Here is a 19,208-nt window from a genome sequence, read left to right as displayed (position 1 = left end):
TTTGTGGATCAATGTAGAAATGTGGTACTTCCTCCTGGGAATGAATACAGGTTTTAGAGTTTAACTGTGGGGTTTTTGTTTGGCTTTTTAAAACCTTGTAGAGCAAGGCTGCCTCCTTATCCTCACTTCTCTACAGTGTCCAGAGCATTCTCCCTTCTCTGCAGTCCGGATCCCCACTTTGGTCACTCTTGCCTTAAAGTAGCTGCCCAAGGACAAGCACAAGGAGAGGGAACATACAGTGTGTCGTATCTATCTCAGATGTGCATGGGAAGCAAAGGAGACCTGTGGTAAACAAAGTATGATGCTGATGCATGGTAGAGAACGAAACTGAACACATATAAAGGGGGATGCAAATGCCTTTCCTTCCCTTCTTCTCTATCTGAAGAGAAGTCTAGATATTTGCAGCTGGTATTGGATAAGTCTTGTGTGGACTGAGATTTCGCTATACAGATGCTCAGTGAGAATTTCTAATAGGATACTGTGCTGTCAGTGATGAACTGATCTAGGTGGACTGGAGGATGGAAAGATGCCTTCTCTTTCTGGGCAGAACTGACCTGTACAGGCCAGTGACAGAGAACTCTAAAACCAAAAAATACCTGCTTTCAAAACTTGCTACGATGAGACAAGTAGTGCTGTGAACAGGTCTGTGAAAGCCAAGTTAATGCAAGCTTTTATAGTTTTCTTGGGAATATTTACATCTAAACCGTTTTAGTTTTCCGGTCGCCAGCAGCAATTCTGCTATGGCTTGTTGTCGTGTACTGAAGGTACGAAGGTAAGACTGTTCCAGGAACCAGCTGCAATCGTTATGTCCTCTCTACGTGACTGTATCTCTGGTTGTGTGTCTCTGGGAATGGATGTCAAAAAGCAATGGAATGCCTTGAAACACAAGGAGAAAGATACAGCACTCTGAATTTCAGAAGTGAAGCAGTGAGGCTCTAAGAGTAGTACAGGCCTGGCTGTAAGGTCTCTGAGTTGGGGATATTTGGGGTTAAGTGCACCTCTTACCTTTAAACAGCAACATTTCTAAATGTCTCTCACTATCACCTAATAGTTGTTGAATGAGAGCAATGTGCTTGCAGCATCAGGTGATTTCAGGCTAACCCTTTCCAGACATGAGCTTATCTGTGCTTGGAAGGTGGAGCTGAACTACCTCTTCCAATTCCTTCATGGGCTATTGCTTAGATAGCAAAGCTGTCTGGTTAAGCTGTATGCTTGCTAAGGTAGGTTAGGTGAAAACTAACATTCAGTTTGTAGAAGCTGCAGTATTGACTAGCTGCATTTAACTTAGCAGGAAACTGCCTGAGCTTTGCTTGACAATAAACTAATACCTACAGAATTTTAGACCCTTTTTTAGCCTTCAAGGGTTGAATCCTGGATGCTTTCTCTGGTGTGCAGCCTCTACCATTGGGGGAGGCTGCAGTCCAGAAGACTGAATACCAAGCTCCTGAGGTTTTACGTTATGTGGATCCAAGCTGTTCTGTAAATCCAGAGTCTTGGAAAGTCTCCTGGGAGAATGAAGGAGGGAGAAGATGACATCAGCTGGAAACTTCCCAACTCATTTTGCATCTCACATGCAGACTTCAAGCTTATAAAATTTGCTGAATTTTAAACTTGGATGAAGTGAACTTCTTGGTAAATTTAATATCTGTTTCTGGGCAGGCTGACTAGTCAAGGTGTTTGGACTGCGTAATGTTACAAAAGAATGTGAAGCTGTTTCCTTACCAGATAGTAGCCTGCATAGTTGGCGGGGCTCACGCATTTCCAACGTAGGCTGTTAGCTCCTACTTGCCTTGCACTGTAGTATGCTAAATATAGGCTGCCAAAGTCATCTGACCTCGTGGACCTGTAAATTAGGCTGTCTTGAGGAATCCTACAAACTCCATAGGAATGCATAAAGAGTCTGCCTGTAGGTGGTTGTACAACTGTGCACAAAAGCATAGCGCTTAACCAGTAGATCATGAACGTGAAGGTCTGACTGTTGTGCTATTTCTGCTACAGGTTGTGATCCAGGCCTTGCTAGACCTTCACCTGACTTGCTTCAGCAAGTGACAAAGCTATGAAACTGGCCTGAGGAGGTGAGGGACAGAGGCTAAGGATCTTTGCTCTTTACTTTAGAAAAAGCTTTAAATCTTAAGGAAGTCTTTGTGGATACTCTGTAAGACTTGAAGAATGTCTTGACAGAACCTGTCCTCCATTCCACCTGCCTGACTGTGAGAAGCAGCCTCACTTCCTCCCTGCCATAAGACTGCTCGGATTCGTGGCAGGCTGGCTACTGTGAGTAACAGGTGCTGTGACAAAAAGGGCTTTTTTTCTGTGAAGAACTTTATGAGCTGTAGGTACCTGCTGGGTCTTGGACTGTGCTGATCTGTGATAATGCAGATAGGCACTTGAAATGGTGGATGGGCAACTACTTGGTGCACTGAAGGTGAAGCTGATGCATGAGTCCCTGGCACTGAAGTCAGGCTCTTTGTTACATAAAACAATTAATCCTAGTCAGTATTTCAAATGCTTGAGGGCATTGTAACTACACCGACAGGTAGAAATACAGATGGCTGCAGATCTCCTTTCCTGCTGGGCTCTGCAGGATGTACTCCTCTTTCTGTGGAAAAAGCAGACTAGAACAGATGACGCAGTCTTGCTTGCCCAACTGCAAAAAGTCCCCCAAGTCCCATGGAAGAAAGCCAGTGCCAGTTAACATGATGAGGAGGTGCTCTGCTGAAAGGATTACAGCCTGAGACAACTTAGATTGCTAGGCCATCTGCTGTGACACTTCAAAGCCTACCTCTTTCTAGCAATAGCGTAAGACTTCAGCAAACTGATCCTGCCTACTGTTAAGCGAAAGTTCAGCAGTCATGAGCATTGTTCCTTGTATAGTTAGCTAGGAGGCTGCCCCCATTAAGGAGGACAAATAGTTAGCTTCTAACTTGGCCTTCAGCTGCAGAAAAATAGCCACATAGCAGGGCATGTCAGCTGTGACTGCCAGGGGAGGGTTCTGCCATTGCAGATGAGGCAGTATAGCACAGCAGACCTGAGAATTTCCACGGGACCCATGACTGCAAGAACACACTCAAGTAGATTGAGGTGGATTCCAGCCTTCACAAACCTCTGCCGTGCTTAAAAAGTGCAAGACATGCTAGTATGATATTATTACCTCCCAAAAGAATTGGCGAGGAAAGTCACTAACTTCATGCAAGTGGCTGCAAGCTCCATCTTTGGTCTTACCTCCAGTTGTTCTGAAACCTTGATGCAGAGTTTTCATGTTGTAAGCAGATTCCATCATATTCTTTAAGCTCTCTTTTGGAAGGGTTTTGTTACCAGCTTTTGAGATCTACTGTGCAACCAGGCTTAAGCTGTTTCAGCAAATGAATTCATTTTCATAATGGCAGCCTGGAATTTGGCTAGCTGCAGATCTGGCACTACTTGTCTCATACTAATGCTTATTGCACATGGGCAAGGAAGAGCTGTCTTTTCCTTTTGGAAACAGGAACGGATTTGTCTGCAGCTACTGTGGCGTCCCAGGGTTTGATTTGCTCTTTACTCTGTGCGGCCACATTCTCCTGTCTAGCTGAACTGCAAATTTTCTGAAGCCATCTCCTGTTGCTAATCTTACCCTGTCTTCTGCCTATTCACTTTGTGTAATTCCAACAGAACTCCTTGTCTGCTGAGTTATTGTAGCATTGCTTCTTGCTGTTGTGTGCGCTCCTGCTACGTTGAGTCTGAGCCAGATCTTGTGTAGTTCAAGCTACCTGATGTATGAAATGGCAAGCTGTGCCATGCTCGTCCTGCTCTTTTGCACTCTTAAGAGAGCATTTAAGTGCCTAGCTTCCAGTTCTTGCTCACTTGCCTGTCAAATCTGAGATCTCATCTGTTGGCAACCACTTCTGAGCATTAGCTGGGAGAATGCATCTAACTTCTCTCTTAGGAGACAGTAGTTTAGATCGCCCCTTTCCCAAAATGCCTAGGCTAAAGCATTATTCTCCCTACTTCATAAGGCGGTCCCCAAGGTGAAGGGCAATACTACCACAGTTCTGCAGGACTGCTACAGGCGGAGGGCTGTCTATAAAATCCTAGTACTCTCATGATGAGTTTGTGACAAAGACTGGTAAGAACTTAGCCCTGTTCTTAGCCATTGTCAAAGGCAGACCTTTGTAAGTAGCTTTAACTTGAAGCTCTCACCTGTAATTCTGAACCTTTGAACAAAAGAAGACTTCAAAAGAAGTCCCTTGTCCAGCTGAAACATAAACCGCAATTCCACAAGGAATACTGATGGACAAAGAGGTTCTTACCCAAACAGGATTGCTTTGCTAAGATTACATGTTTCATTTAGCCACTTAAAGACTCTGAAGCTGGAGCTAAGCAGTAATTCTAAAACTAAAACACTTCTAGTTAATGTGCTGCTTAGCAGTAGTGATGTTTCTCTGTCTAGCAGTCGGAGGAACCTTTGTCCTTGCAATGGAAACACTTTGTGGGTTAATCCATTCTTGTGCTACTAGTTCAAACAAACAAAAACCCTCCTCTCTTCTCTGAAGAGGAGAGCCATGGATCTTTGGGACTTTCTGCTGCTGTTGTCAGATATTCCTACTTATCATACAATTTGTTGCAGGCTGTCAGCTCCCTCTGCTACAAAACCAGAGCAGAGAATGCAAGTGAAGTTGCTATCCTATTTATGCAAAGTTAAGTAGCCGCTAGCTATATGGAGTAGTTGGTCTATGTCAAAGTGTGAGACTTGAAGGTGGGGAAATGTACCAAATTGGCTATGAAGTTGTTTGTTTGTTTTTTTTTTTTTCCCTCCTGCTGAGTCAGTTTCAAGGAATTACAGACTTCCCAAACCCTTGTGCGTCTCTTCCTAAAATAGCCACTTGCTGGTTCTGTTAGCCTCTGTCTTCCCTAGGCACTGAATGATACCTTTGGAGTTGGGAGCATGGGAACGAGGACCTCCCCAAGCAAAACCCGGTGTTTTCATTGGCCTTAGGACTCCAAAAGGGAGATGTATGTAGGCACTGGTGCTGGAGTGTATGATCTGTCACTGTCTTGTAGTGCAGTGATGGCAAATCGGTCTGAGTGCTACAAACACATTTGGAAGTTCATGGACTGGATGGGAAGTCTCTGATGCACATTTGCCCTCCTTCCTCTACTATAGGAGCCTCCAGAGATGAAGACTGACTGCATTCCAGTCAACGGCACTGTTGCCATTTTGCCTGAAGCCTGTCCTATAAGTAGGTCTCTTGATTTGCGTACTCGTTTTGTTTACAGAGCCTAAGTTGGTTCAGTCTCACCAGGAACTGTTGGTTCAGCAATACTGCTGCTTCCTCATGAATAGAAATCAAGTTGCGCCATGCTAAGGGGAGGTACATTGGTGGTGTGCTTTCTCTTCAGCTTGTGGAACAGTAGAACAACCTAATGCTCACAGCCCAGACATTAGGGGATTGCCCTTGTGTTGTGGAAAAGGGTGGTCCTCAGAGCTGCAGAAATAAATAGCCTTTCTAATATATCGGTGAAGCCTGTCAGTGGTATCTTTGAGAATACTGTGCTTTACAGTGAATCTGTTAACTTATTAAAAACTTGCTGTTTTTTGCTCTCTAATACAGGATCTCAGTCTACCCAATGGCACACCTGTGGACACTTCTAGTCCAGCCTCTTCCTCATCTCTCCTCAACAGACTGCAGCTGGATGATGACTTTGATGGGGAAACTAGAGACCTCTTTGTTACTGTTGATGAACCCAAAAAACACGTGTGCACAATGGAGACGTATATCACATACAGGGTTACAACAAAGGTACAAAGCAACATTGTCTTTTCCTAGTAGTTTTTTCTTTGGGAAGTTTTTTTTTAGGGTGTGTTCTGGATGTCTGTGCCTTGCATTGTAGTTCCTTATCTTAAGGATATTGGTGTCTTCCAGTAACTTCTGAATGTGTTGAAGGTGTGACTTCTCTTAGCAGAACTGTTACTACTACAGTGTAGGAAACTATGCAAAACTTTGAATGTTGCAGCTTAAACTTTTGTCTCTGACTTAAATAGAACTGTTTGTGGACTTGCAAGGCCAGTTTCTTTCATTAACTTGAAAGTTTGTTCATATAAAGGAATCTGACACCCATTTGGTTTGAGTTACCTCCCCTGAAAGGGAATGTGCCTTGTTCTTGATTCACTGTTAATCACCTCCACATTTTCTGTCTGTCCTTTTCTGAAGTGCTTTAAGCTTGTTGCCTTCAGTGTTTACCACACTTCCTCTATCAGCCACTTACCTAAATTGTGATCTTGATCCTCAATTGTAAACTAGCTTCCATGTGACTGTTGGTACAGAAGACTGTGTAGCTCCTGCTAAAACGTAAAAAGAATGCTACTGTGTACTGAAACAAATACGCTAGAGATTTTTTCAGCGTGTGTTGTAGTTCAAGCATTAATGCAATCTAATTACACTAATAAGAAAAGTGATCTAAAAAGTCCTCTGCACTCACAACTGGAATGTTGATTTCTGTTGAATAGCTCCTTCTCATTAGCATCTGCGTCTAGGTGATGGTAACATCTGCTTTGGGCACTTGTAGTTACCGAAGGCAAAAAGTGTTCACTAACTTCACTAGGAAGGTACTTGATCCACTTGTCCAGAAAGATTAACATTCCTCTGGCCTACCTAGATGTCACTGTATACAGGAGATAATATTTTCCTTTCAGAAGCAGAAGACTTTACAGGCCACAAGTAATCTTTTTCAGAATGTCTACTCTGAAGTTCCTCTTTCAGGCTGCACAGGAGAAAATGTGGTTTCTCTAAAATGGTAGCTACCTCTTACTGCACACTTAATGTAGGCCTGTCTTCTTTGTTGCTCTAGGTGTCTTAATCTTGCAGGAAATGCTGTATCTTAACCACTAGAAAATGCTAGGAAGTAGTATAGGAAATATTTCTACTTGGAGCAACAGCCTTCAGCTGTTACACAATCAGATGGAGTAGGAAGCGCAAAATGAGACAACTTTCCACAGGCAAATGGCTAAAATTGGCTGAAGATTTCTCCCTTAAATTAAGACCTGGTTATTTTGTCAAGATAAAATGTCTCTAGATGGTGGCACCCTAATAATGCTTCTTTGCTTGGAAACCTGTGTTTATACCTTCCTTCTTAAAGCAGAGCTCTGGAACGTGGGTATTTGCTGTATTTAGATCAGATGTATTACTCAACAATGTCTTTTTTTAAATTAAAAAAACTCTCATCCTGTACTTCTAATTTTGCATATCCACCTGCCTGTCTCTTAATACTTGTTTTATCTGAGATCTCACGGTAGCACGTAAATCTGCTATATCATAGCATTACAATACTATTGTGAAACAGTGCGTAATTTATTCGTGTCAGTCATCCTGAAAGCCTCACCTCTTTGGGTTTATTATTCTTGTAATATTCTGGCTAACCTCTAGAGTCAGCACCTCTAGCACTATCTACCGTGGTTTAAAGAAAGACTGTTTGGAAGACTAGCAGTATTAATGGTCTGACTTATTCTTGCCGTACAAACGAGGCCTCTTTGAGGCCACGGTAATTGCCCAATCAGCCATTGTTGCTGAAAGAAGGAATTAAACATGGCAAAAAAGCTGCACAGGAATAATCCCTAGACAGTGATGAGGATGAGTGATGCTCTCACCTCCAGGTTGTAGGTCAAAGTTCTGCAGCAGACCTTGCTCCTGGCATCAGTGTAAGGCCATACCTTCCCCCCACCTCCCTTGCAGGCTTGCATGAGAGGAGTTTGAGACCTGCAAAGCGCTGAAAGGGTCTCTGTGGTGGGTCTGGAAGAGGAGGCAGGGATGGCTGCTTTTTTTCTTTCTCCACTGAAGAATGCTACTGGAACCTCAAAGGTTTGGATAAACTGAGTTATGCCAAAGACTTCCTTGCTGTGAAAAGCAACGTCACTAGGTGGAAGAGGGGAAAGTAACTGCTAGTGCTATAATGTGCGCTGGTGGTTGTGACTGGACACTGGTATAGGGAAGGCTGTAATCTGACCACAGTTTTGGTTTTCTGTTGTGTGGGGTTTTTTTCTTTCTTTAGACAGTTCTTCCATTGTAATAGCAAAAAAGAGGAGTCTTGCAATGTGCCCCAGACTTCTCATCTACTGATAGCTTTGTCAGCAGGTGGTGGCTGGGGAAGGGTCCAAAACAATGGCTTGCAGGGAAGCTGATAAGAAAGCTTAGAGTTTAGTTGGTGCTGCTTGTGCCCGTTTTCCCAGCTTCCTAGTAAGAACCAGGTAGCATTCTTCATTTCATACTCTGGTTTCTTCTTGCCAACAGCAGTTTTCTTATTCAGAGAGGCTAGTGAAACCAAAAAGGGGGGTGAAAGTTGTGCTGGAACTTAATTGGTCTTGGCTGTGATGACTGAGGTATCTCGGATGTTCTTGATGACACACCTTTGTGCTCTTCAGGTAGTCCAATGTGCAGTCTAGAGGGATTTTATCAAGCAGATCTTTCTGAGGAGGGAGGGGGGGAAATAAAGCTTACCCTTATGTTATGTAGTCATCTCTGCTGAGTGAAACGTAAGTGTACTTCTAACTTCACTTTTGTTGTACTTTCTAGGACGGCAAGGCCTTCTTCTGTGCCTTTTCCCATGGAGGTCTGAACAGCTGTGTGCCATTCCTCAGTGTCATGCAGTTGCTCTGCAGGCTTGAAGGGAGAGGCTTTCAAACCAGTCAATACTGAAGTGGAGGTCTTGTTTTCTTTCTCCTGTCCTTCTCTTCCTGCTTCCAGTGCATGCATTGGGTAGATTACCTGAGCACATGAAACAGCTTGATCCTTAGAGAGGAGCAGGTGTAAGTGCTATGGTCTGTTTTTCAAACAAGCTAAACTGTTTGAGGCAAACAAAACTATGAGCTGCTAAGAACACCAGCCTCGCTCCCTTCCTTGCTCTGCCATTTCCCTCCTTTTCTAGTTGAATATTTTGCTCCAAACTTAAATAGTAACATTGAGGGAAATCCACAATCAGGTGTAGTGAGTAGGAGGCTAGAACTAGGGTACAAAAATATTTTCACATAGTCATGACAGGCTAGCTTTAGGTTTGGCTACTAACTCCTTTCAGGAAAGATGAGAATCTTGCACAAGACCAAGACTTGGGTGATTGCCTTAACAGTGCTTCAAGTCAAAACTATTCAAACAACAGAGGTAAGAGTGTCTGTAACCCTGCCTACTTTTGACAAAGTACAACTGAGTCCAGAATACTGCAGCACTGACTTAGTAGAGCTGTGCTGGAGTCTTCAGTAAATCTCTGGAAATGTCTTGCCCATTATTTTTGGGAGGTTGAGATCTGCCACATAAGTTTATCAGCTTCCTCTGGGAGAGACATGTGTCCTTGCAAGATGAGATTTATGGATCCTACTGAGAAAGCAGGAGGAGTTCAACTTGTCAAAAACACAAGGATTTCACTTGCTGTCCGTGGACAGTGGCAAGACCTTCTTTCCTTTTGTGTGTAGTCTGGAAAAAATAACTTGTGGTAAGTTAATGAACAGTTTGATCTGAGATCCAAATTCTTTCAGCATTACTGAGGTGATGTTAAAACCTTGAAGGGCCCTTATGTTCTGTCCAAATAGTCTTTGAAAAGCTTATATGCTGTCTAGATTTGACAGCCCATACAGCAAACACCTAAATGCTGATGAAGGTGATGTATTTTCATTTGCATCCCTCTGAGGAACAAAACCTGATACATGGAAAAATTTGTAAATCTGCTTGTGATCTAAAGGCACTGGGAGCAGTTTGCTAGGGATGAGTGATAACTAAGTAAAGTTTGTGCACTGGCACTTACCCTGCTTTCCTACTTCTAGACTAAATAGTACCTATACAATTTTCCTTAACTGTTAGCAGAATACTGGTTAATAAGATTCCCAGTGCTAGCAGATGGGAAACTTTACCTTCATCCTCATGCTACAGGATAAGACACTGTAGTGTGTATGCATCCTGATTACTCTCATACATTTGCTGTCTGATCTCTTTTAAGAGGTCTTTGCCCAGTGACAGCCAGTTCGCAAAAACTCTCCCTACTACTAAATCGTTACTTTTTTTTTTGGTTTCAGGTCATCTCCTGCAAGGCTGAGATATAGCTGCCCTATTAACAGAACAAAGCAATCAGCACTAGTGGCTGATAAGCGCTGTCTACATGTGTGTGAATTATCTTGTTCTAGCATAATGCCATTCCTCTTACTTAAAACAAGTGAAAATGGTTCATATGAAATCTTCAAAGTTTCATCAACAATGTGGCTCTCTAACATGTTAAATAAGCTGGTGTTACTCTGAGGTGTAGCTGAGTAAAGCGCAGATCCACAGTGGATATCTAGGTCTTGCTAATCCCTCATCTACAAATAAAACTGCTCCATTGATGAGCATTCATTATGTTAGTCCATGGACTAATGTGGGTGTCTCTTACCATAGCTAGCAGGTCAAAGGAGGGAGGGAGGAGGTGAGCTTGATTTCTTCTTTTCTATCTCTCTATGCCTCTTTTCTAGAAGCCAAACCTTTTCATAGGTAATGCTACATTAGCATGCTGTTTATAGTATACTGGAGCTACTCTTCTGTTGACAGTGTGTTAAGACTGCTGGCTTGCCCCTAGAAAGAGATTTCTGGCATAGAACTTGTACAGGGCCCCCAGTGGGGATTGGTGGGAGTAATGTGCAGTCACTGAAGAGTTGGAGCCATTCAGAGAGCAAGTGAAGAGGTGGGTTGCATTTACTTGGCTCTGTCTAAATATGTGGCAGTCGCTCTCAGTCTGGAAGTAAATACAAAATCTCTGCTGGAATTTAGCAGGCAGTTGTAGTGGCTACAAGTAGCGAAGCAACCTAGTGCCAGTACAAAGGTAGGAGAGTTGGTACATTCCCTAGAATGCAGTGATTTTGGTGTCTGGCAGTAGACATGTAGTGTGTACTGGCACTGCAGCATCACCTTCACTGCAAGATGGTCTTGATACTCCAAGTAACTAAGTGTGGCTCTCCAGGCTTCTCTGTGAGCAGTGCTTCTCCGTGGGACATAATGATAAGGGCCATCTGCCTTCCAATCAGGGCTATTGCAAAACCGGGCTATTGCAAAACCAGGCTCTTGAGCAGAGACTCCTAATTGGTACACAGTTTCATTAGTGCCTTTTAGGCAGTTGCCTACATGCTGTGCAAGCAGCCTCACGCAGTTGGCTTTCCAGGCTATGGACTGTTCAAGATCTGGGTAAAATGTTTACCAGCAGTTTCTCTGCATGCTTACCTTCTGTCTCAAGCTTGTAATGGCAAGTTTAATTCCTTGCCCTAAAGAATGAAAACTTTAAAGATTTAACATAATGTACTGGTATCTGTAATCAGGTATACACAAACTTAATGTAAACAAACTCATTTCTTCCTCTGTGAAATTAACAAAAACAGTCCTTCCGTAAGCCTAGCAATAGCTTATGTTCTAACCTTTCAGCCTTGAAGGAGTATAATAAGCCTGTCACTTCTGGAATATAGGGCAGTGGTGAAACAGTTTTTCACCCACAGTTAGTGCATGTCATAGAATAAACAAGTCATTAGATATCTTTGCTTTTAATTCTTGATGGCTAAAATAGTCTCATTCTTGGAATGAAGATTTTATACAGTCTTCCCTGCAAACTTGTAACTACCAAGAGATTAACCTGGTGCACAGTACTGTCCTCTCCACAGACTCCTCCCATAAAGTTTATCTGAGCAGAACATGTAATGAAGTACAAATAGATCTTAAGTACACATCAACTTCAAGTAATCATTTTTCTTTTTGCTTGCTTTCCCACTGCTTGAAAGGCTGGAGGATCTTTCTCACATGCTGGCTGCAAACCCAGTTTTGGGGATGGAGTCCCTGTGCAAGGCTTGTCTGGCCTGACCATTGCCAGTGATGGCTGTACTGCATTTGCTGTGAAGCTCTGAAGTGAGAGGTTTCAGTGTACACTAAGCATATCCTGTTCTTCTTTTCCAGACCACACGAGCAGAATTTGATTTACCAGAGTATTCTGTCCGCCGGCGGTACCAAGACTTCGACTGGTTGAGAAACAAGCTGGAAGAGTCTCAGCCAACACATCTCATTCCTGTAGGTAGTAGGCAAGAACCTATTACAGACAGTTCTGTGTCTGTCTTTCAAAGGTGATGTTATGGTGACAGGCATTTTTAGATTTAAATACAGTACTTCATTCTCTTCTAGTGGAGTGGAAGGAGCTTCCTATTCTTGACTGATTTTGAAGCTTAGTCTTTTCTTGGGTGACACACCTGAGAGAAGAACTTTGGCAGCTTCCTGTAGGCAATATGCATGGTGACCACATTTGTTGTGGCATAAGTGGAATACACTTCATCTGTTTGTTCAGTTATTACATCTGGATTTCTGAGTATCTGAGGCTTATGAAAAGCCACACAGGTACTTAAGTCCTAGTCTCAGTCAGTTTTCAAGTTTGCCTTTTGAGCTGGTTTTAAAGAGTACTTTAAAACTGTTTGTGCTAACATTAAGTAGCACAGAGTTACAGATCTTGGCCTCTGGCTTGGTAGCTATTGCATGCCTTCAGTAGGCAGAAGTTTAGCTAATAAGATTAGCTAAAGTACTGCACCCTTTCTTGTCACTGAAGCTGACAGTCGTGAACACCTTCTGTGATATGAAGAGGTTGATACTGGTCTTCAGCAGTCTTTTTTTTCATGCTGTAGAAGATGTGTAAAGCTAGGAAGCCTGTGAGATCACCAGTATCAGCTCTTTTGAACAAAGAAATTAAAGAATTGTTGGGAAATAGCAATACCGCTAGCATACCTTAGCTTGCCCATCTGGGGTGGAGGGGAAATTTCTCTCCCTCCCTCAGCAAGGACTAGGCTATGTGAGAAATACTCAGTTAGGCTGTTCCAAGGTAGAGAGCTATTTAAGTCCTTAATTACTCTGAGACTTGCCTCTAAGTGGAATAATGTCTCAGTCTCTCAAAGATAAGAAATACTTCACAAAATCATGTGCCACCGCTAACTGGCAGCAAATATGTTTATTGAGGGGTAGGGAGAAAAGAGAGTGAGCTTGCTGGGGTAAGATGGAGACTTGAGATTAATGTGTTAGCTGCCCAGACTCTTTTCTCCCTCCCTGTTCTCTAAACAGCTGGAACTATCAAGGTTAAACTTCTACAGATTCTGGAGCGTACTAACAGGCTGCCAGTCCTGACTGAAGGCTGCAAGGCAATCAGTAATAGTGTAGTAGCAGAAGGTGAGTCACAGCCAGGGAATCAAACTGCTTTGCTGTGGCCTGGAATTCATTGCATACAGAATGTCAAATTTGGCACAAGTGACTCTAATACTGGACATGAAACTGGCTGCAGAACAAGGCACTCTTAAGTGCCTCTCTTCTAGAAAATCTGGAAGCATGAGGATGTGCTGCCCTCTTTTACGTGACTATGCATAAGTTAGCAGTTACGGAATTTCCTATTAATCTCCTCCATGCAGTGGTATGGCACAGAGACTGCTGAATGCTTTATGTATTTATTACCTAAGAGTAGATGGGGAATAGAAGTTAAAGGCAGTTTCAGGCACACTGTGACTCAAGTGTATTCTGAAAGGATATTTCAAGCCCAGCTAAGAGTATCTGTGTTTGTAACTGGAAATACTGCAGTCCCTGGAAGCCTTCTGTCTAACCAAATACTGAAAGATGGTTGTCTTCCTACTCTTGGTAGAGTGACTCTGCCTAAAATATTCCTGTACTAAATGATACATCTTCGCAGTGCAGTGAGTCATGATAGCCTACACTTAGGAGCCCAAACTAAACTGAATATGGGTTCGTTTTCATCTCTTTTGTTACTGATTTTTAGTTTTTCTTAAATGATCTGAGACTTATTCTGATCTGTTCTTTCAAACAACAGTAAAAATGCTCTCAGGTCTGTCTCTAGACTAGAAAGATAAACCTATCATGGCCAAGGATCTTGTCTTTGGATGGTAATGTTTGGATACTTGAAGACACTTCTGGCTGCAGTGAACTCTGCTTATATGTCACAGCAGGGAAGAGTAGACTATTAAGCTGGAAGACTGTAAGGCAGATAAGTAACACACAGTTCAAGCAGGTTATCAGTTGCTGGCTTTGTCTACTGACTACTTGGGATGGACCTCAAAAGGCCGAAAATGTAAAGGACTATACTGCTATAGCTAAAACCAGGTTAAATTACAAAAGTCTCTGTAGTAGAGATGCACCCTTCTGTGAGTCTCAAATGCTCAAACTTTAGCAATTATTCAGTGTCAGTTTGCGTGTGTTTGGTTGAACTAGGGTTCTTTAAACTAGTCTTCCAGCTTGTCCTTTTCTTCCTGCATATGGTGCTGAGGTAGTGACTTCCTAAGGTATAGAGTCTGAGCTGAAGTTTACAAAGCAAGGGAAGAGGGTTTCTTCCTCGCTGAAGACTACTGCATTAAACAGTATTCTTCTGAAGAAGGGTAATTAGAGTTTTACACTGTTTTAACTAGAATGATTGATCTGAATGCTGAGCATAATAAGGTAAGTCTTAAGAGCTAAATGTAGTGGTCAAAATGTGGCTGTGTTGCAGCTAAGTCATGCTGGCTGGGTTTTTTTAGGAGGTGCAATCTTCATGTACATCCCGCATCAGCTCTGGTGTGATGGAAAAGGCATATGCATACGCAGGTTTTTTTTGTTGTTTGAATTACTTTTGTCAGATTTCAGGCAGAGGAGAATCCTGATTGCTGAACTGGGTGAAAATGGCTGTCATTGCTAGCCTGAGTAAGCAGGTTATCTATCTGGGCAGACAGTTTCATGAGAATAAAATGCAAAGCAGTTTCAAAATTGATACTAATCTTAGAGTCCATGCTGTCTGGAGAGAACAAAAGCAGATCTAGTGGTAGAGCTGAGACTAACCATGCTGAAGCTTAAAGAGTTATCTTCCTTTTGAAGCAGTACTTTGAAGTCTGAAGTCTAAGTGTAACAGGAGGGACCACAGAAGTAGCAAGTCTGGAGGCAGACTTGGGCTAAGCTGAACTGCAAAAATAAACTGATGGAGTTGAGATAGGAGTAAGATGGAAGAGTAGATATGTTGGCAAACCTTTGTCACTTTACACAGACGTGCTCAGGAATGTTGGCTCTGGTAGATGACCAAGTCTGCAAGTGCTTCAGGAAGGCTTGAGCCAGGACTACTCAACCATTTGCTGTGTCAAGCCTGCTTGTTTGTCTTTGCTCAGTGTGGTGCTATCACTCAGACTATCAGCCCTTCACAGATTCCTTGGACTGAGCAGCCTTGCTTCAACATCAAGGGATGTCTGTGTGCTCATTGCTGTAGTCAATAGTGTCCAGCCTTGCTGACATCTCCTTTGGAGCTGGAGCTTGAACATGGATAGCAGTAGGGCGGAACACCCTAAGCTGTGCTAGTGGTACTTAGTGTGAGTACTGTCTGGGCTTCACTGGTGTGGCTCTTGGCTGAAGCCACTCAGTAGAATTGCTAGCATTAGGCCAGACCAGCTAAAGGGTAATTCAGAGCAGGGCTTACATCCTATCTGATCTATGGTTCCTGTTAGCAAACATAACATTTCAGTTATTGTTAAGACTGGAGTTTCATTGCTTTGTACGTTTCCAAATAGCAGAAGCAAGTTTTTGGTCTTTTGAATCTTGTGCATTTTGCTTATCTCCAACAGCCACTTCCTGAGAAGTTTGTGGTGAAGGGTGTTGTCGATCGCTTTTCTGAAGAGTTCGTGGAGACAAGGAGGAAAGCATTAGACAAATTCTTGAAGAGAATAACTGATCACCCGGTGCTTTCTTTTAATGAGCACTTCAATGTGTTTCTCACAGCCAAGGTAAGCTAGTAACTTCCAAACAGAGTCATTGACAGGGACAACAGAACAGGCACCTTTGCAGTCTCTTTTCAAATGAAGGTAAAAAAGCATTAATAAAATTACATGTGCAGGTCAGAACTTCCCCTAAAATACTAGAGAGTCATTGGGAACCCTCAATGTTGTGTGTGACAGACCCCTGTGTGGGACAACCATATGGGTTCCCTTTACTTGAAGGGAGGGATGGTGTGCAGGTTCTCCAGTCCTGCAATTCAGTCCTCCAGACCTGCTTGTTTTGTATCCCTGTGTCTAGAACATACTCCTCTGATGCAAGAGAGGTTCAGAATTTAGAAAATTGTAGACTTTGTAAAATCTTTTGGGGAGGAGGGAAGTGGGGGAGGAGGTGAGATCTGTCTTGCACCAAAGCTTGCAAATTTCTTGGCTGATTTCTTGTCTGTGCCTTCTACACTGCTTGCACTTGTTACCCTCAAAACTAAGCATGAAGACCTCATTTTTGTATGTTCTCGGTCAATAACTTCATGCTTGTCTTCTGCATGAGTCATCAGCAGCAGTGCAGTTTTCTTTGGCTGTCTTTTGAACTGTGCTTTAAATAAGACTAGGAGGACCTACAGTCATGCTTGGATTTGACCTGGTAAGTGAGGAGAGCTGTAAAATCACGTCTTCCCAATGTCACATTATGCTAGCTGACTCAAATGTGACACTTAATTTGGGCTCAGTTCAGGCTTGTGCTAAGCTTGCTGGTAATGTGAGTCTCAATCTCCAGTTCCCTTTCATTTCCCACCATGGTGAACTTAACCACTGAAACAATCCAGAAATGCAGAATTTGTTTAGCACCTTGATAGTTAAATATCAGACAACTTTGTTCTGCTTTTCAGCTGTCAAAGAATGATGCAACTTTCTTAGCTGCTTGGTTGCCTTCTCCCACTGCTGTAAAATGAATGGTAAGGGCTCTGTTCTCAGCCCCGGGCAGGGCTTGCCTTAAGAATACAGAGCATCCAGGAAGGGTGAAGGAAAAGGACATGTGTTCTTCTGGCTGTCTCTAGTGTTGGAACTTGCTGTATTGCAGCAGTGAGGTGTCAGTTCTGTGTGCCTAGGACTTCAGAATTTAGTTACTGCAGAAAGTCATGACACCGCCTCCTGGTTGAAAAAGATAAACCAACCTTTCTTTAAGTCCCTATTTGGACCAGTAAGACACCAGAATGATTGAGAGACGGAGTGAATAATTTTGAGTTAAAGAGTCTTTCTGATGCCTGCTTGCAGGTGATGCTTAGGACAGATGGACGGTAACAGTCAAGGAACCACTGTGTTTAAATGCAAACATAATTCAAAATTATAGTAGTTGCTAAGATGTCATGTTTTCTTAGTCAGACTTTGTTTGACTTACACATAAGTACTTGGAAAGAATACCATAGTACATCTTTTGAAGATGGCTGTAGTATTTTTTTGAAGAGCACTGTCCTGGTTTGGCTAAAACAGGACTATTTCTCCTTTCAGGAGTTTTTCTTTCAGTTAAGTTTCTTCTAAGCAACTGCACTTTCTAAAAGCGCAGCTACATGTTTTTCAGACACTGTCTGCGTTTCAGACTCGATAACGCTGGATGTGTAGAGTTGCTACTTGAAATATCAGTAGGATTGGTATGCAGAAAGGCCCATGTTTATACTTATCCCTCTGAGAACCAAGGCCACTGCTGACCCTCTTTTGTGAAGCAAGTAAAAAGTAGTAAAAGGGTCGCACCTGCGGACGAGTGCAGACGAGACAGGTGACCAAAAACTGACCAAAGAGGTATTCCATCCCATCCACGCATCCTCAGTATAAAGCTAAGGGATCACGAGGGCCTTGCTCTCTTCTTTCATGGCCGGCATCCCTGTGGGACCCTGCTCGCTCTCCTGCCTCCGACCCTGATCCGTGCATTCCTGAATCCGGTTCCTGTCGGCTGCGCAGTCTGGTCTGGGATGTCCAGGTGCCTGCCCTGCTGCAGCCGCGGATCGGCCTGTGGTTCCCCGACCGTCATCGGGAAACTCAGTATCGATTTTGTATACTTTTTATTTCCATTATTAGTAGTATCAGCATTAGTATCATTATCCTATTTTCCGTTATTATTGTGTTATTAAAGTAGTTTTAATTTCCAATCCATAAGTCTCTCTCCCTTTTCTCCGTCCCATCCCAGGAGCAGGGAGGGGTTAACAGAGAGCGTCTGCCGCCCCTTTTAAGAGCCGGCCCAGCCTTAAACCGTAACAAACACTTAAACTGTTAGTCTAGCCTGTAATACCATGTCTTGATTCTTGACCTCTAGAGGTCTAGTTGGTTTGAAGACATCTCTTCCTCAGGCTGCACAGGATAACCTCATAACTCTTAAGCCTGGTTTGAGATGTTGAATAGTGACCTCTGGTGGAAGGAGTAAAATGAAAATGGATGGCGTTTGGCTAATTAAAACCTTCTTTTTTTTTTTTTTTTTTTTTACCCCTGATGTGCTGTCAAGGTGAAATCCCCTGAAGATTGTAGGTAAACAGCCTTGTTAACAGAGGTTGTCTGAATATTAATTTATGCAAACATGCAAACAAAGCATTGGCAAGGAAGTTTAAGCTTTCTGTGCAGGTAACATAGCATCTGACCCAGCTTGACCCTCAGTCTGTCTTGCAGAGAAGCTGCGCTAGTCTCCCCATGCTGCGTGTTTTTCTGTGTACAGTCTTCCGCTGCCTCATTTTTAACCACAGAACTGGTGTGAGCAGGCTCCTGACCAAATAGGCATGCAATATGTAGCTCTGTACTAGGTTATCAGAGCCAGCTGGTGCATTTGCATAATACTGGTATTGTGGGCTATGACTTAAAAGTATGTGTGGATGAGTGGCATGAACAGTATTGGTGGAAACAGAGCTGTTCATAATCACTACTTCCCTGGTGACAGTACAGGAACATGGAAGAGTATGGCCATGTGCAAAGGTGGACCACATTTATAATGTACTCCCTACCATTCTCTTGGATAGCATATCTCCATCTAGAGATAGTCTTGTAGCTGTACTCCACTATACAGCTTGTACAAAGTGAGGTTTTGTCCAAGGCTACATGTCACGTATAGTCTCTTACCTTCACAAGATTTGATTTTGAATGGAAAATATCCTTCATTGTATTAATCTTCCAACATGCAAGTGAAATTTTTCTAAACTGTTTGGGGGTTTTTTTTGGTGTTTTTTTGGTTTTTTTTTTTAACTTTCTAGGATCTTAATGCCTACAAAAAGCAAGGAATGGCATTGCTGTCAAAGATGGGAGAGTCTGTCAAATATGTCACAGGAGGCTACAAATTAAGAAGTCGACCACTGGAGTTTGCAGCCATTGGGGAGTATCTAGACACATTTTCTCTAAAGCTTGGTACTATTGACAGAATAGCACAACGGATTATCAAGGAACAGTTGGGTAAGCACACAAGGTGCTCTATTATAATATAGATATAATATTATAACAGAATATA

General features: G+C 42.8%; 1 protein-coding gene across 1 annotated transcript; it reads left to right on the top strand.

Moving 5' to 3' along the window:
- Positions 1-5,588: 5,588 nt before the first annotated feature.
- Positions 5,589-19,153, top strand: LOC104161370 (sorting nexin-30; the record flags this gene model as incomplete). The annotated part of the gene is made up of 4 exons (XM_009699782.1): positions 5,589-5,777; positions 11,922-12,032; positions 15,587-15,745; positions 18,958-19,153. Coding segments are annotated over 4 exons (655 nt in total), but the record flags the coding sequence as incomplete, so codon positions are not given.
- Between the last annotated feature and the right edge of the window lie 55 nt (positions 19,154-19,208).

This window comes from Cariama cristata, unplaced genomic scaffold (genome assembly GCF_000690535.1).
Source record: "Cariama cristata isolate BGI_N322 unplaced genomic scaffold, ASM69053v1 scaffold41654, whole genome shotgun sequence".
Classification (NCBI taxonomy): domain Eukaryota; kingdom Metazoa; phylum Chordata; class Aves; order Cariamiformes; family Cariamidae; genus Cariama; species Cariama cristata.
This window is presented reverse-complemented; position numbering and strand designations above follow the sequence as displayed.